We start from the raw sequence: 23,949 nt of genomic DNA on the forward strand, positions 1-23,949 counted from the left end.
TTAATGGGTTTTTGTAACAATTATACTAGATAAGTTAACAGTACAGCAGCACACGCGCTATTTTTCAACCCTCAACCCTCAACATCAACATCAACAATCAACAATCAACATTAACTTTAACATCAACAATCAACATCAACAATCAACAGCAACATCAACAATCAACACCAACAATCAACAATCAACAATCAACATTAACATCAACAATCAACAGCAACAATCAACAGCAACATCAACAATCAACATCAACAATCAATATTAACATCAACAAACAATATCAACAATCAACATCAACATCAACAATCAACATCAACAATCAACATTAACATCAACATCAACAATCAACATCAACAGCAACAATCAACATTAACATCAACAATCAACATCAACAACCAACATCAACAATCAACAATCAACATCAACAATCAACATCAACAATCAACAATCAACAACAAAAAATCAAAATCAACATCAAAAAATCAAAATCAACATCGACAACCAACATCAACAATAATAATAAAGTAAAAAAAGGCTGTTTCGGCAAAAGTGCCGACTATTTAGATTTAGATCAATGATACATTTTTTTAGAAACTCAAAATCTCAGTGGGGGGGGATAGCCCCCCCCCCCCCCCCCCCCCCCCCCCCCGGTGGCTACGCCACTGCCCCTAACGGCACATAAAACAGTGTTTGCTTCTATAATTTGAAAATGTTCTGTTCAAATTTTACTAAATCGGCCTTTGATATTCTTTCATGAGCTACAATAACTTGCCAATGTTTCAAATTCATGACGTATTTAGACCGGAATATACTTCAATGAGAATTTGAAAACAACCATATTTTAAATTTAATTTATAGGCTATCATTCAATCCATGTCGTATACCTTCGCAGCCGAAATAACGATATCCATTAGCATGTTCACTTTTTGCTTCCAAATACTGTGACGTCATAAAACTGGAAGTTAGGTGTTATGATTGCAAACACTTATATTTTCCATATTTTCATACGTTATTTAACTTCACAATGAAAAAAAAAATGCCTGCCCGACCACTCTACGTTTGTAACAACAAACGCGAACCTCTAGTTATGTCTATTTCTTTGTGGTCGTTCTTCTGGGGTGATGTAATAAGGGATGTCAAGGGCAATTTCTTCATGGATGGAGCGGTAAAGCATAGTAACCCTGCTGACTGTTATGTGGTGTTGGAGGCATGGGCTCACAAAACCAAGTGTTGTATTAGCTCTGCTTGCTATCTGATTGATGTGTTTAAATTTCAACTCCAAGGTATGGATGGTTGGGTACAACAGAAAGGTTGGCATTCATCAATCTGTAGATATTATCATGATGATTTTTGCTTCTTGTCATATGTAGGGTGTGACATTTCTGTGGCTTAAATGACATCTGCCATTGATGAGACCAGCTCACAAGGCTATCCAGATCTTTTTGGAGTTTTTGTTGGTCATTGAAGTTAGCAATGCGTCGGAATAGTAGGCAGTCATCAGCAAATAACTTGATTTTGGTGTCTTTGCTAATGTTGTCACCAATGTCATTGATGTAGAGTAGAAACATCAAAGGGCCTAGCACGGTGCCCTGGGGGACTCCTGATGCAGGGTCTGATGTTTCTCCATCTACAACTACTTGTTGGGTTCTGTTGGTTAACCATGTTCTGATCCATGTCAAGGTGTTACCTCTAATCCTGTAGTGTTCTATTTTATGAAGTAATCTCTCATGGGCTACAGTGTCGAATGCTTTGCTGAAGTCAAGCACCTGCACATCTATCTGAGCTTTGTTATTTTGATCTAGGTGTCGATGGATTTCTTCCATGGTGTTTATGAGTTGGGTTTCACACAAGTGATTAAAGATATGTTCCAGTAATTTGCAGGCTACCCACGTGAGGGAAACTGGTCTGTAGTTGCTTGGTGATGATTGGCCCCTCTTTTTGTATCCAAGGATTTGATGACTGTCACAAACCAGGTTCGACTTAAGAAAAAGTTTTGGTTTCTGGGACACGTCACTTTTTAATGAATATTAATCATAAAGAAACAAAATTGCGCCCTCTTGCGACAATGACAGTTTTGTTTGGATCAAAGTTGGTAAGTGGCTGGTATTGTCAAACAGCTGTGGCTACTGTGTGGCTGTTGATTGTTGTATTGACCTGATAAAGTATTGTCTGCAAGTGGCTGGCATTGCCAAACAGCTGTGGCTACTGTGTGGCTGTTGATTGTTGTATTGACTTGATAAAGTATTGTCTGCAAGTGGCTACTGTGTGGCTGTTGATTGTTGTATTGACCTGATAAAGTATTGTCTGCAATTGGCAGGCATTGTCAAACAGCTGTGGCTACTGTGTGGTTGTCCATTGTTGTATTGACTTGATAAAGTATTGTCTGCAAGTGGCTACTGTGTGGCTGTTGATTGTTGTATTGACCTGATAAAGTATTGTCTGCAAATGGCTGGCATTGCCAAACAGCTGTGGCTACTGTGTGGCTGTTGATTGTTGTATTGACCTGATAAAGTATTGTCTGTAATTGGCTGGCATTGCCAAACAGCTGTGGCTACTATGTGGCTGTTGATTGTTGTATTGACCAGATAAAGTATTGTCTGCAAGTAGCAGGCATTGTTTTTATTTTATTATTATTATTATTTATTCGACCTCAACAGAACAGCAACAAGCAATCAAAACGGCACAAAATGTAAACAATTAAATGACAAAAGAACGAATAACAGAATACAACAAAAAGCCAAAAGGGCAAAAACAGAACAATGAGCGGAGGGCAGCCAGACGAGCATGGAGAACGGATTCAGTGAAAAAAAACGAGGTGGGTATAAGAGGGTAAGAGAGGGGGCATGCAAGTAAAGGGGCTGAATCTTAGGAAGGACACAATGAATAAACTGCCACACAAAAAACAACAGTATTATGCGGGTCAGGGACAACAAAAGTAAACTAAATTACTGTTGCTCGGAAGCATGTTGTCCCAGACATAATACGACAAGGACGAGAAATAGCACACAAATTAACACAGAGTAGAGGGGAGGGGGAAGGACCAGTTCCTACACTTGCATGCTCCCTGTCAAAACCGGGAGGATAAAATTAATCATGGCAAACAAAATCAGACGTTTAAACAGTCATCTTTCAGTTGGCGGAGAAATGTTGTCAGAGGACAAGTCACAGCAGCATCCCGGATGTGAGATGGAATATTATCCCACAACCTTGGGAATCGAAGGGAAGGAGAATGAAGCAGCGAATCTGTGCGCGCAGGAAGATGGCGGAATGTGAGAGAGTCAATGTGACGAGTGTTGATAACAATGTTGCTTCTAAGGGATTCACATGTTGAAAGACCGTACAAAACCTTAAAAACACAGGAACATAACAAATAGTTACGTCTCAGGGTTAAGGGGTGCCAGTTAAGCCGCTGCAATCTGTCCTCGTACAACATTTCCCCTCGCCATTGACCAAGAGCAAGACGAGTAACGGTCCGCTGGACTTTCTCAAGCTTACGTTGTAGAATTGAGGTGTGCGGGTGCCATGCTGGCAAACCATACTCAAGGATGGGGAGGACTAGTGATTTGTATAAAGCGAAAATAGCCTTAGGGGAGGATCCTCTAGCAACTGTTCTTATAAACCCTAAAAGGCGATTGGCTCTAGCTACGATACAGGAAATGTGAGTTGTCCAACTGAGATTAGCATCTATAGTGAGGCCTCGATATTGATAAGAGTTGGTAGTGATGAGTGGGGTGTTTCCTAGTATATAGACTGGAGGATTGACATGGCGGCTTCTAGTGATATGCATAACTTTGGTTTTGCTAGTATTGAAAGTCATATCGTTTAGGTCACACCAGTGATTAAGACTATTTAAATCTAACTGAAGTTCTACCTGATCATTGGGACATTGTATGTCACGATATAAGAGGATATCATCTGCAAATAACACGCAAATAGATGAAATGGAATTGGATATGTCATTAACAAAAAGCTTAAATAACAATGGTCCGAGTACGCTACCCTGGGGTACGCCAGAGGTGACGTCCACCCATGGGGAGACGCCGCCCCGGAAGAGTACTCGCTGCCGGCGACCAGTCAGAAACGATCGGATCCAATGCCACAATTCACCCTGCACGTTAAATGTTAATGCTAGCTTCTCGAGCAGGGTGTGATGTGGCATTGTATCGAACGCCTTAGACATGTCAAGAAAAATGGCATCCACTCTGGGAGGTCGGCGTCTGTCCAGGGTTGATGACCAAGAATGGAGAATGTTGACCAGCTGGGTAACGCAGCTCCTGTGTTTAACAAAGCCGTAATGTATAGGGTTGAGGAGAGCAAATGTAGTTAAATGGTCGTTAATGGCTTGGGAGATAATTCGCTCAAGTACTTTGCACATCACAGATGTCAGAGCAACTGGTCTATAGTTGGTTAATAAAGACTTATCCCCTTTTTTGTGAACAGGTGTTATATTGGCGCATCGCCAAGTGTCCGGCAACACTCCCGCATTGAGCGATGCACCAAACAACAAACTGAGCGGATGAGATATATCAGGGGCAATTTTATTTAGAATACCAGGCAAGATACCATCAGGTCCAGGGGATTTATTGGAAGGGAGGTTTCGAAGCAATGCGGCAATTTGGCCAACAGATGCATCAATATGCGTTAAGCAAGGAATGGGTAGCGAGCAAGGAGGAGGGATATGGGGAACTGGACCTGAAGGTTTACAAACAGAAGAAAAATAATCACTGAAAGCTGAAGTAATTTCATCAGGATGGGTAATTTTACGATCGTTATGGCTAAATGACGGTGGGGGAGGTGATTGTTTCCGGCTCCTAACAAAAGACCAGAATTGCGACTGTTATCGTTAGATTCAAACAACTTATTAACATATAGCCAGTAAGCTCTGCGAACAGAAGTTTGCAACTTATTTCTGACAGTTTTATACAAATTCCAATCAATCAAGAGGCCGGATCTGCGAGCTAAGTTAAAGAGTTTATGCTTTCTATTGATCAGTTTCTTTAGTTCAGGAGTGATCCAGGGCGAGCATCGGGATCTACGCGTGGTGACCCTGGGGATGGAATCTCTGATCGCAGCATCAAATAAGATCAGAAAGTTATCAGCAGACTGATTGATGTCTCTGGAATCAATGAAGGCAGACCAGGGAATGAGATGTATTAACTGCCGCAAATGTTCAAAATCGCCTCGTTGTGTTTGTAGAAAGGACCGTAGAACTGCAGGACGAGGGGGAGGTTGAGAGGAGCGAAATATAATATTTACTGCAAGGTGATCAGAGTTAACAGGATTGGGGGCGGTGGAAACGGAGAAAACATGGTCAGCACGGTTGGTGAAGACTAAGTCAATGATTGAACCCTGACTAGAATTGTTTTGGCTGTGGTTGGGTCTCGTGACAGACGTCACCAGCTGTTCAAGATTGAAGTCATCTGCAATGTCTAGAAGCCGGGTTCGGTGGGGAGATGATGTCTGTGCAGGGCAGAGGTCAACATTGAAGTCACCGACGATGAAACATCCATCATAGCCGTCTATGTGGTGTGATTCAATGGCCTCCTTAAGCTTGGTCCAGAAGGCTGCCGAAGACGAAGGTGGACGATACAGGAGCCCAAGTAGCCAAGTTTCAGAGCCCAGCTTCAAGGATACCCACAAAAGCTCGAGGTCGTCATGCCCAGGGACGCACAGCCTGGTAGGAGACAGTGATGACTTAACGGCTGCCAAGATACCACCGCCACGGCGTCCTTGGCAACGATCCCTGCGTATAATGACGTAGTCGTCGGGGAAGCCAAGTACTCCGTCAGTATCAGCAGGTTATAGCCAGGTTTCGGTGAGACACAAGATGTCGGGGGAAGTTGAACTGAGGAATGCTTCAAGTTCAGGGCCTTTGCTGCAAATACTGCGGGTATTGCATAAAAGGCAGGATATGTCTTTCCCGTGGGCTTCAGATCGATTTGTTCCAGGTCCGGGATTTGGGTTAATGTCACCACATGATAGTAGGGGTACGGAGAAGGTTGGTATTGAGTTCTTGTAGTATAATGTGCAGGCTTTGGAAAACCCCTTGATAACGAATCCTGGGTTGGTTTGGGCGATGACAGGGTTGGCGACGTCAGCAAGGTGGCCATGATATGACGTACTGACGATAGCGATCGTCAGCCATAACCAGAGAGGCTGCATTCTTGAGGCTCGTCCTATTGTGTGATCTATTGTTCAGGCGAGATAAGTTACGTAATAGCCGGTACCGGCGCTACGTTGAACCCAAACCTCAGCGCGGGAAACGATCGTAGATCCTGGATAAAAATTTCGATCAAAATCACGGCACTCACAGTTCCAGAATGTGCATCTGAAGCTTCTATATGCTCTATCCGGCGAAACTATCAGTGGTTGGGCTCTGTGAGAGGGTCCGATCCGGAGAAATCACTGGAAAAACTTGAATTTATTGAAGAGTAGAAACGACAGGATGTGCACTCTGTCTAGAGCCCTCAAAGCTGTCAAACAGCTGTGGCTACTGTGTGGCTGTTGATTGTTGTATTGACCAGATAAAGTATTGTCTGCAAGTGGCAGGCATTGTCAAACAGCTGTGGCTACTGTGTGGCTGTTGATTGTTGTATTGACCATATAAAGTATTGTCTGCAAGTGGCTGGTATTGTCAAACAGCTGTTGCTACTGTGTGGCTGTTGATTGTTGTATTGACCAGATAAAGTATTGTCTGCAAGTGGCAGGCATTGTCAAACAGCTGTGGCTACTGTGTGGCTGTTGATCGTTGTATTGACCAAATAAAGTATTGTCTGCAAGTGGCAGGCATTGTCAAACAGCTGTGGCTACTGTGTGGCTGTTAATTGTTGTATTGACCTGATAAAGTATTGTCTGCAAGTGGCTGGCATTGTCAAACAGCTGTGGCTACTGTGTGGCTGTTGATTGTTGTATTGGACTGATAAAGTATTGTCTGCAAGTGGCTACTGTGTGGCTGTTGATTGTTGTATTGACCTGATAAAGTACTGTCTGCAAGTGGCTACTGTGTGGCTGTTGATTGTTGTATTGACCAGATAAAGTATTGTCTGCAAGTGGCTGGCATTGCCAAACAGCTGTGGCTACTGTGTGGCTGTTGATTGTTGTATTGAACTGATAAAGTATTGTCTGCAAGTGGCTACTGTGTGGCTGTTGATTGTTGTATTGACTTGGTTAAGTATTGTCTGCAAGTGGCTACTGTGTGGCTGTTGATTGTTGTAATGACTTGATAAAGTATTGTCTGCAAGTGGCTACTGTGTGGCTGTTGATTGTTGTATTGACCTGATAAAGTATTGTCTGCAAGTGGCTGGCATTGCCAAAAAGCTGTGGCTACTGTGTGGCTGTTGATTGTTGTATTGACCTGATAAAGTATTGTCTGTAAGTGGCTGGCATTGCCAAACAGCTGTGGCTACTATGTGGCTGTTGATTGTTGTATTGACTTGATAAAGTATTGTCTGCAAGCGGCTACTGTGTGGCTGTTGATTGTTGTATTGACCAGATAAAGTATTGTCTGCAAGTGGCTGGCATTGTCAAACAGCTGTGGCTACTGTGTGGCTGTTGATTGTTGTATTGACCAGATAAAGTATTGTCTGCAAGTGGCAGGCATTGTCAAACAGCTGTGGCTACTGTGTGGCTGTTGATTGTTGTATTGAACTGATAAAGTATTGTCTGCAAGTGGCTGGTATTGTCAAACAGCTAAGGCTACTGTGTGGTTGTTGATTATTGTATTGACCTGATAAAGTATTGTCTGCAAGTGGCTGGCATTGTCAAAGACCTGTGGCTACTGTGTGGCTGTTGATTGCATATGGAGAACTAGGGAGCATTTTCTCACTCGCCACTAGTGCAGCTCTGTTTACGTGGGAAGACTGGCTCATATCTAGGCGTTCTCAGCAAACTTTCGTTAATACGCGGAAAGTATGTTGGTTAAACTTACTTCCTCGCATCGCATCATAAAATTTAGGTTTTCCTCTTTCAAATGAATATAATTTCTTCGTGGTTAAAGGTGAATAATTATGTGCACTTTTCATTGAAAAACTGGTAACTCAGTGAAAATTTCGCGTTTCCTATGGAGGTCACGGCACATTTCCCCGATTTTTGAGGGTGCAGGTTTACTTCTTCGAACAGCACACGTGTGAACTCGGTCGCAAACAATTACCTCGCACGGTTTCTGAAAGATAACACAATAAGCTTTCCATTCATGTAACAACCGTTTTGATTGGTTGAGAAGAACAAGGGGCACTTTTCTTGTCAAATCAGACATCACTTTTGTTGCGAGGATCGACCTGCTGTTTATGTATAGTCCGGTCAACGTAATGGGGCTGTGCAGGTCGCCGGGTCAATGCACCGTTGTGTGTGACCGCAGAGCATGCAGGGCTTTGATTTTCTGCACATATGGGTGGCAAAGTTCTCCATATGTGTATTGACCTGATAAAGCTATTGTCTGCAAGTGGCTGGCATTGTCAAACACCGATTCGAAACGAGATGTAGAGGGCACACTTCAAGTAAGACACAAGAGGGTACTATTTAAATAGAAATATGCCATTTTCATTACTGATGGCTCAAAACCCCTATACTGAGCGATTGCTATTATGAACATTTTCTGTGGATCTTGTGATGTTCGTTATAGTGGCATTCCACTGTAGGGCAATATTTCAACACCCTTTAACGATAGCAATTTCATCGCAATTGACAGAAATTCCTTCTTTGCCCAGGTTCAGTGGTGCAAGGTTGTACGAATATTAACAATAGGTACTGTTCAAAATCCCTTACATTATTATTATTATTATTATTATTATTTAATGGTTTATTTAAAAAAACATCATATCGCAGCCTCGCGGCCGAATTGCACAATGTTTTACATGATTCACAAATATTGTTAAAAGACAATGCTTACATACAAATAAGAAACACGGAACTATGACACATAACAGTAAAAAGCACTTAATAAATATTACATTTAAGGGGAAAAAAATACATAATCAGCCCTTGAGCTAAAATTATAAATTTTTGATAAAATTCAATTTAAAGAATCAGTTTTGTAATAACCCGTAAATATAAAGTGAAAAAGTAAAAGAGTTGTATTGGAACATGACATATGCATTAAAAATATAAAAGTTATACAGTGAGATACAAGAGACTGAGACTGGTCAATTACTAAGCTGTTGCTACTCAATAGAGATAGATATTACTTCGCATTATAAAGTCTTATCAAAGATGGTATTGGGCTGTTTCTCATTCTTGTTGTTCTACAGCGAGGCTCTGGAATTTTTTTAGTATGTCTTAACTGTCTTGCGTTTTCCGCAGATGGAAGAAAATTCTGAAACTGCTTTGAATGAGTTATTGTCTTTTGCATGAACGAAGTACACAATGATACTCGCCTTTCTTCTAAGTTTTTCATACCTAGCACATTTTTTGAGTTCTCATAACTTATAAAACGTCTGCCAAGAATGATTCGAAAAGCTCGTTTTTGGATTGACTCAAGAGCTAAGCACTGCTTGTTGGTGAGACCACTACTCCAGACTGGAGCCCCATATTCCAAGATGGGGCGAATATAAGAACAGTACACTGTCAACAAGTCATTGTCGGGCAGACGATGACGTTTGAGGACACGTAGCATATGTAATTTTCTATTTGCTCTCTTAACAAGATCAACTACGTGTGATTCCCATTTCAGGTCATTTTGAATTAGAATGCCGAGTAATTTAAGTACATTAACACACTGCAACGTATGGCCATTATTTGCTTATTTCATTCATTACTGCAAGATTCCGTGAGAAATTAATTTGCATTACACAACATTTAGCAGGATTCACTTTCATGTTATTGTCACTCGACCACTTTACAATATGTGTAACCGCATCTTCCATTCGAGAGGGCTGGTCTGTGCTCCGGGTTTCAATTAGCGTCATGTCATCAACGTATTTATAGGCATCGATACCGTCTAGTGCACATGCATCGTTTATCATTGCGAGAAAAATAATAGGGTCCAAACATGTTCCCTGCGGTACTCCAGCATGTAGCACAGACCAGTTGGACATATGCGATCTATACCTTACACGTTGTTGCCGCGATACAAGGAAGTTTGTTATCCATGGGATCAGACTTTCTCGCACTCCTAATTTCAATAACTTTGAAACAGCAATGGAGTGGTCTATGCGGTCGAATGCCTTCGAGAAATCTCTGACAAGCAGAGTTGATGTAGATTTAGACTTCTCTGCATTCAGAAATACATTGTGTAGAATGTTTATTATGCAGTGTGAACCCACGTTAAAGCAACAACCCACGTTAAAGCAACAACATCTCCAATGTAGCTCTTTTCAATGCACATTGCACATCAACGGCACTTTCTTTGGACAGCTGAGAGTCCACCACTCATGCAGCAAATGTTGTCCATCATTTTGAAATCAATGATGCTCTGCCATCCGTGACCGAAGAGACGTCAATAAGATATCACTAAAAAGCAAATGAACTACCCCTAAAGATGGGCCACTTTGACATTTTTGAAGATCCTAACCTTTACATATTAGCCCATCGTTTCGAATTACCATTTTCTTGATGCATCCTGTTCATGTATTGCAACCGTTAACTGACTTAAATTGTGTTCCAGATACATTTTTTCGTTCAGTTCTTCTTTTAACTCAAACATATTCTGAATCCACATCGCCCCCCATTAATGGATCTTTCTCACTCGTCAACAGTGAACAACTTTATTTACCGTGTGGAACGTCATCCCGCCTCATGAATGGACTCCACCGTGACTACGCTTCTTGAGAGGTTGATATTAGCAGTGTTTTCAGCAGACTCTAAGGCCTGGATCTCGATTGGATTGAGCGCTTGAACACTTGACCCGAGTTGACGACACCAAGGCCTTGACCCAATGGTGCGGACCCACGGAATTGGCCTGAGTCTTTAGCCAACGGCCATGCTCCGAGTAAGTGGCGGCCCACGGAATTGGCCCGAGTCGGCGGCCCACGGCAAACCCCCGAGGTGCCGGCCCTCGGAACGGGCCCGAGTCGTCCATCGGCTCACGGCCTCGCGCCGGTTGTCGTCCCACGGACTTGTTGGAGTCGTCGGCCCACGGCCTTGCACCGGGGTGTCGTCCTACGGACTGGCCCGAGTCATCGACCATGCCTTGACCCGAGGTGCCGAGCTACGGACTTGACCAGAGCCGTCAACCCGCGGCCTTGTGACCACTACCGTGAATGCTCTTTGGAATTCTTGTGGTGAGTTTAATTATCTTTATTTTAACACCCCCTTCCTGTGCAAAATATACAGTGCTTGATTTCCTATCAAAATATGTATTCAAAGTTTGCATTAAACTCGTTCTCAAATGCTGAACTTTTCATTTCGAAAATTTCAGTAAAAACTGATTGTGTATGTCTTTGAAATGTCAGTATGAAATGGTGTACATAATAGATTCTGATAATTTTAACGATGGCTTTTTGTAATTTGTGCGGCGGTAACCGCGCGGCCATTGCTACCGTATTGTATCTTGTTCGATCCTTGCAAATGTTAGCCGGGTTGTAGGCCCTTCAGTTTTCTCTGGTGCAAGGGGAATACCCAGCTTATTACTCAGTGTTTGAAATCTGACCAAATCCTGCACACCCTGTTGATGAGATGTTGAAATGATTAGAAAATCATCCAGAATATGGACTATTCCAGAATAAATGGTTAACACTTTATATCTAGTTTAGATGGCACACATCCTGGGCCCACTTTCTTCAAAATATTTATTGCGTCATCGGTTGACGCATACTTGACTGTTGTGTTGCAATCTGGTATTCCATCGTTTACGGAACCATGTTTAGGATGAGACAAATGATGAATTATTCAAAATGAACCAGGCTGTTTTTTAGGAACTAAACCAATCGAGCTAACGCAAAAATTATCAAGTGGCAAGTGTTGGAACGGCCCTGCGAGCCTACCTTGTCTAAGTTCTAACCCTAGTTTTTCAGAAACCACTTTTGGATTTTGAAGAGCAGATTTTAAATTTGTTGATGTCCTAAATTTTTGATTGCCTGTAAAACCTAAAAACCAATTGTAAAACCATGAATTAAGAATTTGTACTTAATGCCATCATAGCCTTGTAACATAGTTTGAAGCACATCTTTATTTACTGGTGTTATTGGTTTGTCCTGGGATAAATGAGGTCTGTCCCCTTCCTGTTCTGCTTTTAGGCTGTGTATAGGCCTCCTCTTAACAGGAACAATCAAGTCACAGAACAAATTTAAATGGGCGATCTGACTCTGTTATTATGTTCGTGCACAAATGAGTTCTGGTAGCAGGGCTTTGCTTTGTGGAGTTAATTCAATGTTTTCTTTCCCCTTTCGAGCCCTGGCACGAATACAGCTCAATAATTCAAATGTTCCTTTCGTTATTTGAATCCTTTCAGCAAAGTGAGGACCACTGACTGATGAGGGAATTGCTCTACTGAGATGAGGATGAGCCTGCCTCAAGACATCGTCAGGGCTCCGACAGCCTCATCAAACAGAAACCCGAGGAACCGGAAGCAGGGAGGAGGACCGACAGATGAACGGATGACCTGCTTGCTGGGCTACCCATTACTGATTCTTGAGGTTAGTTTTTGGTTACATGTACCTAAAGAATAAGCAGAAACAAGTAATCAAAATGGGTGATCTGGCGCTCTTCTATGTTCTCCCACAAAAAAAGAGTGCTGGTAGTGGGGCACTGCTTTGTGGGGTTAATTCGAACATTTCTTCCCCCCCCCACCTCTTGCTCTACCTCTCAGATATTTCTTAATAATGATAACCCAGTCAAAACCTAGACAACTCAGAGTCATTGTGAAGATGTACCCTGGAGGAATGCTATCAGTCAAAACCTAGAAAACTCAGAGTCATTGTGAAGAATTATTTGATATTTTATAATGAGGATTTAAACGTACATACAGACTGGACATTTGTCACAAAATGTCTCTCCCTGTTTATACATTACCCTAATCACATCATAAATTTGAAGCCATTTTGAAAACTGATATTCTCGTTTGACAACAATGTAAAATGGCTTAATAATGTAACTGGAAGTGCCTATTAAAAACTGAATTTGTCCTAAGCACCCTTTTCCTTGCAGTGAAAAAAAGAGAAAAAATACTAGCTCATCTTTTACCTTTATATGCAACATCCATAAACTTATGTAATTGGCCCATTAGAACCCTCCGATGCAAACATGCATTCTCAGCCATGCTGTTACTCGGGTCAAAATCAGTCAGGTGACCGTTTTTGACCCGTTGGAATTCTATGCATAGAACTACATTATTGACCCGTTTTGACTGCTTAAGTAACTGGCCATGAGAATGACTTGACCAACTGTGACCCGTAGAACAGTTGTTGATAATGAATATTTGCTGACTGTTATTGACTCGTTAAAGTACTGTCATAGTCAGTAAGTTGCTGGTATTGACTGTTTGAAACATGATCCCTGTCAAAACAGCTGTGGGTGCTAAAGTGCTGTTGACTGTTTTTGACTTGACAGTCCTTCTGATTTGAAAATCACAGGCGTGTGGAAAAAGGCACACCTGGACTTTTCTAGGTGTGTGATTTTCTAGGTGTGTGACTTTTTAGGTGTGTGATCTGTGTTCCAGGGAAATTCAGGCATGCAATTGTTCACACTTCATGGGAAGCTTTTAGGTGTGCGATGGTGTGGGGGTGTGATCGCACACCTCAAATCAGAAGGACTGACTTGACAAAGTGCTGTCCACAGTTGGTGTTTGGTATTGACTGAAACATGATCACTGTCAAAAATCCCCCCCCCACTCCAAAAAAACCCCCCTACCTATTACCCTGTTTTTAAATGCCATGTAGTTGGAAGCAGAACTTTTTGGGTGGGGGCCTATTGGTATTGTCAGCAATTGGTAAGTGGCTGGTATTATCAAACAGCTGTGGCTACTGTGTGGCTGTTGATTGTTGTATTGACCTATAAAGTATTGTTTGCAAGTGGCTGGCATTGTCAAACAGCTGTGGCTACTGTGTGGCTGTTGATTGTTGTATTGACCTTATAAAGTATTGTATGCAAGTGGCTGGCATTGTCAAGCAGCTGTGGCTACTGTGTGGCTGTTGATTGTTGTATTGACCTGATAAAGTATTGTCTGCAAGTGGCTGGTATTGTCAAACAGCTGTGGCTACTGTGTGGCTGTTGATTGTTGTATTGACCTGATAAAGTATTGTCTGCAAGTGGCAGGCATTGTCAAACAACTGTGGCTACTGTGTGGCTGTTGATTGTTGTATTGACAGAGTTGCTGACTCGAGTCATGTGACTTGGACTCGAGTCGGACTCGAGTCGCTATTTTTGTGACTTGTGACTTGACTTGTACATACCAGCTTTGACTTGTGACTTGACTTGGACTTGCGAACAATGACTTGTGACTTGACTTGGGATTGCAAAAAATGACTTGTTACCAACCCATTGCCTTTGTCAATTGCATGTAAAATACCGGATAGCCTAACCCATTGAGTATGCGTTTAGTATACATGAAAATTGAACAATAAAGTGTTAGTATACTTCATGTAATCGAGTGAGTGAAGTCTTTTTTTCATGTCATCCCAACATTTATTTCTACAATGTAAAGTAATTTATTAAAGTATACAAAGGGCTAATATCCGACAGATATGTGATAAACTACAAGAATAGTAATGGCAACACATTGAAAAAGGGGAATTAAGGAGGCATGTTCAAAATAACTCGTAAGTTGACGCCAGGTTCTTATTACAGCTGGACAAAATAATGAGCAACTTGACGTGTTCTTGGAAAAAGATACTTGTGACTTGACTTGTGTTTAGACCAAATGACTTGTGACTTGACTTGTGACTGGACCTAATGACTTGTGACTTGACTTGTTACTGGACCTAATGACTTGTGACTTGACTTGGACTTGCAAACAATGACTTGTGACTTGACTTGGACTTGCAAACAATGACTTGTGACTTGACTTGGACTTGCAAAAAAATGACTTGCTGCCACCTCTGTGTATTGACCAGATAAAGTATTGTCTGCAAGTGGCTGGCATTGTCAAACAGCTGTGGCTACTGTGTGGCTGTTGATTGTTGTATTGACCTGATAAAGTATTGTCTGCAAGTGGCTGGCATTGTCAAACAGCTGTGGCTACTGTGTGGCTGTTGATTGTTGTATTGACCAGATAAAGTATTGTCTGCAAGTGGCTGGCATTGTCAAACAGCTGTGGCTACTGTGTGGCTGTTGATTGTTGTATTGACCTGATAAAGTATTGTCTGCAAGTGGCTGGCATTGTCAAACAGCTGTGGCTACTGTGTGGCTGTTGATTGTTGTATTGACCAGATAAAGTATTGTCTGCAAGTGGCTGGCATTGTCAAACAGCTGTGGCTACTGTGTGGCTGTTGATTGTTGTATTGACCTGATAAAGTATTGTCTGCAAGTGGCTGGCATTGTCAAACAGCTGTGGCTACTGTGTGGCTGTTGATTGTTGTATTGACCTGATAAAGTATTGTCTGCAAGTGGCTGGTATTGTCACACTGCTGTGGCTACTGCACAGCGAAAAATGCCTTACATGAATTGACACGGAGCGGCCTTGAGAGGGCGGCACAGCTACCTTATTATATGACGTCGTCCCGCTGACCATAAAAGGCAAATTTCATGAATGAAACTGTTGCGCATGCGCACATACGTAGTGTCGGTAACTCGAGTCATTTCCACTTCGAAATCGTTCGAATTAGTACTTTCCTTCGTTAATTTATTCCCTATTTTTGATGTCAACCTGAGGCTCAAACCCTTGCGGATCTCTGGGTGCTATTTTGAGTTTGGTAAGTCATATTTTTGTAACCAGTTTAGTGTGAAACCGCGCCACGGGCAGAAGGTGTTGGTTGTGTATTAGAGAATCATTGTCAACGTGTTTTGTGTGTGTGGGATGAGTGTATTGAGTGCGCCGCGCGAATATGCATGGAATCGCATGCTCGCTGGGAGGTTGATCCGCACGTCGTACGGCCATCCGTGCGTGGTCGTGGCATGACGTCATTGACGTACGTACGCGTGAATATGACCTGACCGCAAAGCGGGTATCCGCAGGGGGCCGAGACGGGCGGCGCAGGCATGCATGCGTGCGGCCGTTTAGCTAGCATTGATTTTTCGACATGTTCGAGCATTGAGCAATTTGCAATGCAAAATGGGCGATGAAATTTTTGAAAATGCAAGAAATCTGCCTATGTAGGAATGGGAATGGAGTGACTGTGTAGGTTGGCTGGGTGTGATTCAGATTTAGGCCCGAAACTTCTTTGAATTATAACAATTACATTAACTTTGTTTGAAATCACCAACTTTAAAAGGAATTCATAAATTAGAGTATGATGTAGGGCTAGATAGCAAAAAAGGGAAAAAATGTTGCAACCTAACGCCACTTTTTTCTTCATATATCATCTGAATGAAGGTCATTCATTGCAGAAATTATGATAAGACATGAATCTGGGACTGAGAAATATTTCCCATTTTGTTAAGAAATACAGAAAGAATGTTGTAACCTGACGCCCCTTTTTTCTTCATCATCTCAATAAAGGCAAAAACGACATGATAAAACATCTGGGACTGAGAAATATATCCAATAATGTAAGGAAATACTGAAAAAAATGTTCGTGACTCTCCATGTACACATCGCCGAAGTGGCGTCATCTCAGGTTGCAACATTTTTTTTCCCAATAATGGGAAATCATCATATTTTATACCGGATTTGGACCTTAAAAAATAATTAACATTTTTTTGTCATGCATGTATTTTTTTTTAAGTATTCCATTTTGGGAGAAAAATGTGCAACCTGACACCACTTAAATTCTGTGATTGTTCAACGTCTAAGGAGAGTCAATAAAATTTTCCCAAGTATTTCCTAACAAATTTGAAATGTTTTTCAAGTCCTAGATTAAGATTCATGCCTTATCATGATTTTTTTATTTTATGAAGTGCTGTTAAAGGGAATGTACATCATTGGCTTTTGCTGTAATTTTCAGAAATGAACTATTTGGGGGGTTAGTATAATAGATCAAATATTGTTACACTGACATGTTTGAAGTTTTATGTTCGAAAATGCTGGAAAAACCAAGAAAAACAAAAATATTCAAGTAGTCTGGTTCCCTGACTCCACTAAAGATGAAATGGATCAAACATACCAGAACATTGTAAGGTAATCCTAGTAAGGTATTTCGGAACAACTTGGTAGTTTTATTTTTCGATGTTTGCAAATGTTGTATTTTCACTTTAATAATAATAAAGCAGTGACCGCTGCTGGTGCATTATGCGCTTGGGCAATGGGCCCTTTTTATGTGATTGCCATTGAACAGCTCAGAAATAGTACAATTTTAGAAAACTATCAGTTGAATTACAAAATACTGAATAGATGTTGCAACCTGAAGCCGTTTGCGGGATTGTGTACCAAGTCTACGAACAAAATTCGAAAAGTTTTTCAGTCCCAGATTTTTGTCTTATCATCATTTTGGTAGTGAAAGACCTTTATTGAGATGATGAAGAAAAAGTGGTGTCGGGGTCAGGTTGCAACATTTATTTCCTAAAGTACATTTTTAGGGTGTATGCACCAATTTTAAGGTCTACAGTATTTTTTATAAGTGGCTAAATTGAAGATATCTAAAAATTTGAATTGTTCCAGTCGTTGTTCAGTATGTATGCAAAAATGTTCAGTGGCCTAGATGTACGTTTTCTCTTAACATCATTTGCCTCATATGTCTTTCAGGTAGGAAATGGAGGGGCACATCAATGCCTTGGCTATGATGTGTAGGATCTGCAGCCAGATCATCACCTCATCCAAAAACAAGTCAAGCTCGGCAAAGTACAAGACACAGCTCCTTGCTGTGTACAACCTCAATTTAGATGAGGAGCAGGGCGGCATCCATCCACCATCTGTGTGCAACAAATGCAGGTGATTGTCAGCTGATATATTTCTAAGCTTAGCTATCAATTTTTGTTTATTCCATAAACATTATTATTATCACTCAAGTCTTAATATCACGTAATTTTTTTTTTTATGCTTGCTTTTTGGCTTGGCAAGCAGAGACAATCTAGATATTAATCACATCAAAATATTATTGGAACCTAAAAATGAAGTGTTGTGCATGGCCAGAGTTCCTTTAACTAAAAAAAAAAAATGAATAGTGAGTACTTGAATATATTCCCCCTTACCAGTCATGTGGTTGCGAAAGGGCGATTTCTAAAGGTTACGTAACACTTTATTTTGAATGAAACTACATGTACACACATAGCAAAATCCTTGAAAATTAATTTTTCCCTTTGGAAGACCATATCTTTCATGCAAATTTCAGGCTTTAGTTCCCTTATAATGATCCACGTATGTGCTAAATCTTGTTGTGATATGTTCTTTACTTTTCATTGAATTGGAAAAATAGGCCTGGCTATGTGCATACTTGAAAGATGGAACACTGTTGTTAGCAATGTTACAGCGTTGGTACGTTATCGGAATAGCTTTACTTGACAACCAGCCACGCTTCATCCTCGCAACCATATGGCTGTTATGAGCAAGGGTGATATTCTCCAAACTTTTTCATTAATTTTTATGAGTGACACACTGCAGGGCATAAATAAGGGAATAAATGTGTGCTTCGGAGGTTTTTATCACTCTGTTTAAGACCACTTAGAGTCTGGGTGCTGATAATTACCCGAGCCGGAGGCGAGGGTAATTATCAGCACCCAGACTCTAAGTGGTCTTAAACAGAGTGATAAATACCGACGGAGCACATATTTATTCCCATTCATAAATACATTTTCGGTAAGAAAAAATCATATAATTCGTTCAAAACATCCCGATTTTGTTCAACTAATTCACTTTATGCTTTTTGAAAAATCCCTCTTGCAAAATAATGGAGTGTTCAGCTGGCGAGTAAGATGTACGGTAAACAACCCTTTTATGGAGATTGACGCGCGCGTATCATGTTCTGCGCGATGTCGCGCAGAACGCACCTGGCCCGTTGCGTTTTGAATTTAGAACTTTAAAATTCTGACTCCCTGGTAGTGTTGCGCATGCCTACGTGAGGATTGTGAACGTTCAACCAATGAAACGATAAGAGGCACTGGATTTTTAGGAGTCCACATTTTATTGTGACACTGGAAATGTGTTTAAGACCAGCTAGCCATGTCTTTATCATCCGTTTAAGACAGGCCACGTGACGGGCTCTCGACCAATAGGAATGCGTAAACTGTCTTAGGTATTCATGAATACTTAATTAAAAATGACTAATTTTTTTTTGATTGCTTCCTATTATACAGGCAACAGGTGCAACGTGCACATAGTTCAATGGAGCAAGGCAAGCAGTATCAGGGCAAACTTCCGCAGATCCAGAATTTCTCTGCTCATGATGCTGCTTGCTGGGTGTGCAGTGCTTGTACTGCTCATGTGGCACAACTCCGCCCTCAGTTCGCAGCACACCAGTCCTCATCTAGCGACCAACCAGACCAACCAGAATCCCAACCGTCAACCAGCGCACAAGACCCAGCATCTTCTCAGCCAAGCCTGTCAACTGCCACTAGGACCCTTTTTGGGGATACAGCTCCGGACCCCGGCATGGCATCACACGGAAAGAAACGTGTATGGAATGTCAAGGCCAGCTTGAATCATGTCAGGCGGGATTATGCCCATAAGCGGACCAAAGAGGCATCTGTCTTCATCAGCGACTTTTGCGAGAGGCAGAAAGAGGACAAGCTTGACCTCCTCTACTTCTTGCTTTGCGACAATCCAAACGAATGTGGTGACTCCAGGTATAAAGAGGTAATTATGAATTTGATTTGGAATGTATTCATTTGCTGTTGTTGGTACAGGGTTCTTCAAACGCAGTGGAACACTGGGGGGGGGGGGGGAATTGAGCGCCCCCCCCCCCCCCAAGAGGTTGTCAATTTTTGTGTTTTTTTTTTTTAAGTTCCATGAATTGACCTTGGTAATATGAATTTGGCCTATTTTTAGAGAAGTTTAATAGGGGGGTAAGTGGTGCCACCAACGTCAAAATATCCCCCCGCCCGCCCGCCAAAAAAATTAAATCCCCCCCCCCCCCAAAAAAAAATGTTTCATAAATATATGTAAAGTTGTTGAAATCCTGTTTCCTCTGATTAATGCCAGGGGTGTTTTTGGAAATGTTTAGGGGGTGGTTATTATTATAATAATACCCAGTAGGATATTATAATACACATCTGACTTGTGCAGGTTGGACACCTTTCCCAAAATATTTTCAGGTGCCACCTCTCTTCAAACCCTAACTCCCTAGGGGGTGTGCAAAATCATATTGAAATTGGAGGATTCAGGACTGTTCAGGTTAGGTACTTCTCTAGAGCTATACAATGTGTACAATCTATTTGTCATGTTGCGTGCTTGGACTAGTCAGTCGGGCTCCCACCATATGTCACTTCACTGCTACCCTACATCTACAAATGAATTTTAATTTCAATGTGTATTTTCCTTATTCCAATAGGTTTTGGCATCCTGGAGCAAGGAAAGCGTGTAGCTCACGGCTGAAGATTGCCTTGCCATGAGAGTCACAACAAAGACATCAAAAACACATTATGAGGCTCAATATAGAAAGTTCAAGGCGAAGGGCACCAACATTCTCAAGCCACCACACATTCTCACCGAGTTGCAAAAGGATTTTATGCCCGGTAGTGTAAGGTTTCGGCTGGAGGGAGGCACAGACATCATTCATCACACCCCAGTCAAGGCAGGACAGTCCCATGTAAAATATGGGGAGCTGTCCTTCGAGCTCCAGGATGTGAATAGAGAGGACCACCCAGGATTGGAGACCCCCTTCCCCAACATGAAAGGCGTGGCTTGGCCTAATGCACACGCTCTTGCCAAGACCCTGGAAGAGTTGGATGCAGAGATCGTCATGGGCTTGCAGAAGGCGGGACTTGATCCTGATGACGATCTCTGCATTCTTACTACTATCAAAGATGGCGCCGACGGGATGGGGGACATCTCCGTGACCAAAGCTGCGAGGGATCGTCTCTTGCCAGACAAGGCCTTCCGGGCAGCTTTTGCAGTAATAAAGTGCGAGGTAAACAGGGACGGGGAGAAGGTGACAGTGTACGAGCCAGATGCTCCAGACTCCACTTTTATAACACGGCCATTGATTGAGGCTATAGGGGACGAGAACAATAGAGCGTCGGCCACTGTCCTCCTTGACGGCATGGAACATGACCGACAGGTGCTACGAGGGAAGGAGATGTCTATAAATGTAGGTCCTGTGTGGAGACGGCATAAATTGAAATTCTTCAATTCCATGATTGATGAAAAACTAGACCGAGCTAATGGGGGTCTCCAGGGCAGTGGTTCACGCTTTGTGTGCACTCTGTGCCATGCAACAAAGGAATCTGCAAAAACTGATTTGGGCACCTTCACTTCAGCGTATCTCGATCATATGAGGAAACAACCTCGACTGCAAAGTATATCCAAGTAAACCCGGACAATCTCTCAGCAGCAGAACTCACAGAAGTATCAAGGGGGGTAAAATCACATCCAATATTGCAATCGGACCCAAAGGACAAACTAATCGATGCCACCCATACAGATATTAACATGGGAAACTTTTTCAAGAAGTTGATCATCTGTGAAGTTGCCAGGGTCCAAAGCTGGGACATATCCAAAGATGTAAGGCCGATGTACGAAGCTGCCGAGAAACGCCTCAATGACCACCTAACGGAAACCATCGGCTTAGTGCCAAAATTAATGATGCCGGGGAACTTTGCCCGGGATTTGTTTTCGTCAGCAAAAGTTGATTTCTTTCTTGCACTCGTGCCAGAAGAAGACAGAAAAAACAACCTGGCGGAAGTTTTGGGCATCTTCAGAAATCTTCGAACAGTGTATCGGGCTCATCACCCTGAAGCAGAAGACGTCAGCACCTTCAAACAACGTGCAGTGGAGATGGGGCGTCTTCTGCTGACCAACTTTTCTTATGCTGGGTGGCCCAATTATCTTCACAAGATAATTGAGCATGTGCAGGAAATCATCGAGGATCCCGAGGGGCCTGGCACAATTGACAGCTTAAGCGGAGAAGGAAATGAGGCAGCGAACAAGTTGTTCAGAGATCTGCGTGGCCACTTCGCCAGGAAGCATGATGAAGCTCAGGCCCTCAGAGACATCATATGGTTCCACTGGCTGTACACTAGCCCAAAGCTGAGGAGAATCAGCCATGTAAAAGCAAGGACATATCGGTGTTTGAAATGTAAAGAGCTTGGTCATAATGTCAGAAGTTGTCCAAATTAAATATTTTGTAATGGTGGTACAGTTCAAATGTTGTCATATACATGAAACATAAAACACAAATACATGTACTTTAGGTTAAGTGGATAAGCGGCTTTACTTCTGATATAGTTTCAAGCGTATTATTTTAATTTGATTCTCTCTTTGTAGGGGGAAAAATCATATTAATCTGTATCTATTGGACACATTGATTTGTGATCAATAACTTTTTATACATGGACAAAGTGTTCAACAACTGCTCATGGTTCACAATTTTGATTATCATTTCGTTATAACACGTTGCAAACCAAATGTTGCATACAAGAGTTTTAATAAGCGTATTTACAATTTTTTTGTCATAAAGGGAAAATATTTTTCTTAGGAACTTGAGTACATGTATTTGCATGAAGAACTTTTTCTGTAAATCAGGGTAACAAGAATATTCAATCTAAATCAGATGTCGCGGATGCAATCAAGCCACTTCTGATGTTGTACAAGTCAACTGCCTTCCTCACCAAAACTTTGGAAAAACTGCTCGAGCGACTTGTGTTCTGATGGCATCACTGACTGGAATTGTTTGTACACTGAGCCGATCAGCCGATAAAACGAGAGTAGTCCATCGCCCATCGTCGTTGTCGTTTCAGTTCCTGCCAGGATGGTTGAAAACCACACGGACTTCACTTGCACCTTCACGTAATCAAGGTATAATGCATTTGTGAACAAGATGAAGCCTGTAATCTCTGAATGTCTGCATTGAATTAGACGGGCCAGAATTTATCATGAACATTCCTTCCATGCTAACACACTCTGGTTTCCAACACGCAGGTAGTGTGGCTGCAAATGCTTCACTGTGTCGGCGCCTGTAGACAATAGTGGCATTGGTCTTATCTGCATGGACCATTTTACCCTTGGGTGTGGCAATGGCCAGTAGAAGCTTGATGAACCGTCCCAGAGTTTTGATTGGTTGTCCCAAATTCTTAGGTTGCACAATCAGCTTCCTATTACATCTGATGACAAGCTTCTTGTTCTTTTCAGCTAGGTTCACTCTGCATACTATTTTCTTCTTCGGAAGGAATGTCTTCAACATTTTTTCCTGATAGGAGCATCAACACTGGGCTGTTGGAGGAGCTAGCCTAGTTGATGCATGGGCCTTGTAGGTACAGCTACCAATATCATAGAAACGCTTCATATCTTGCCGCTGCACAGGATCAGTTGGTGAACCATCCAGTGTTGTCGCTTTAATTCCAAAGTGTCGGGGTCAAAGCTAGCAACGTCTGTCTCCTGGAGTCTGGTCATAAAGTGACAACATGTCTTCTCCATGTTCTTCAGTTCTGAAGGTTGCAGCTTCAATTTGTCTTCATTTTCTGCAGGCAGCACTTCCCTAACAAGATTTTGAACTGCCATGGCTCTTTCTGCTAAAAACAATGCGATTTGATCCATAAATTCCAGGAATTGGTTTGGGTGTTGCCATCTTCACTTCTTTGTTGATGCTTGTCTCGTGGTTTTCATCCAAGGCTTTGTGGTGTTTCTCATTGCCATGGATGTTTGCTACAAATCCTCCCTTTTGAAGATGAGTTAGGAGTGATGAATCTAGCATGTCCAACAGGTGCCTTAATTGGAATAAGTCTCATAGGTGCGGCGGTCAAATGCATGGAAGAGTGGTGCCATGATTTTCATAGCTGCTATTCGCAGTGTCCAATTAGCAGTATGGATGCCAACGAAGAACAAGATGTGTATAT

The 23,949-nt window shown here is 42.0% G+C and overlaps 2 protein-coding genes across 2 annotated transcripts; both read left to right on the top strand.

Annotated features, from left to right (window-relative positions):
* Positions 1–17,633: 17,633 nt before the first annotated feature.
* On the top strand, positions 17,634–21,441 carry LOC119733463 (V(D)J recombination-activating protein 1-like). Its single transcript, XM_038207021.1, has 3 exons — positions 17,634–17,893; positions 19,255–19,753; positions 20,448–21,441. Exon 3 carries the CDS (start codon positions 20,505–20,507, stop codon positions 21,426–21,428), a length of 924 nt encoding a protein of 307 aa, XP_038062949.1. The 5' UTR covers positions 17,634–17,893; positions 19,255–19,753; positions 20,448–20,504; the 3' UTR covers positions 21,429–21,441.
* Positions 21,442–21,547: 106 nt separating this feature from the next.
* LOC119732784 (V(D)J recombination-activating protein 1-like) lies at positions 21,548–23,347 on the top strand. The gene is made up of 2 exons (XM_038206388.1): positions 21,548–22,162; positions 23,246–23,347. Exons 1-2 carry the CDS (start codon positions 21,548–21,550, stop codon positions 23,345–23,347), a joined length of 717 nt encoding a protein of 238 aa, XP_038062316.1.
* Positions 23,348–23,949: the final 602 nt, after the last annotated feature.

Source organism: Patiria miniata, unplaced genomic scaffold (genome assembly GCF_015706575.1).
Source record: "Patiria miniata isolate m_02_andy unplaced genomic scaffold, ASM1570657v1 HiC_scaffold_25, whole genome shotgun sequence".
NCBI lineage: Eukaryota > Metazoa > Echinodermata > Asteroidea > Valvatida > Asterinidae > Patiria > Patiria miniata.

Coding starts and splice junctions, on each gene's coding strand:
- LOC119732784 (XM_038206388.1), top strand. CDS start 21,548: ATGGGAAACTTTTTCAAGAAGTTGATCATCTGTGAAGTTGCCAGGGTC. Junction 22,163..23,245: donor AGCTGAGGAGAATCAGCCAT/GTAAAAGCAAGG, acceptor TGTTCTTTTCAG/CTAGGTTCACTCTGCATACT.
- LOC119733463 (XM_038207021.1), top strand. CDS start 20,505: ATGAGAGTCACAACAAAGACATCAAAAACACATTATGAGGCTCAATAT.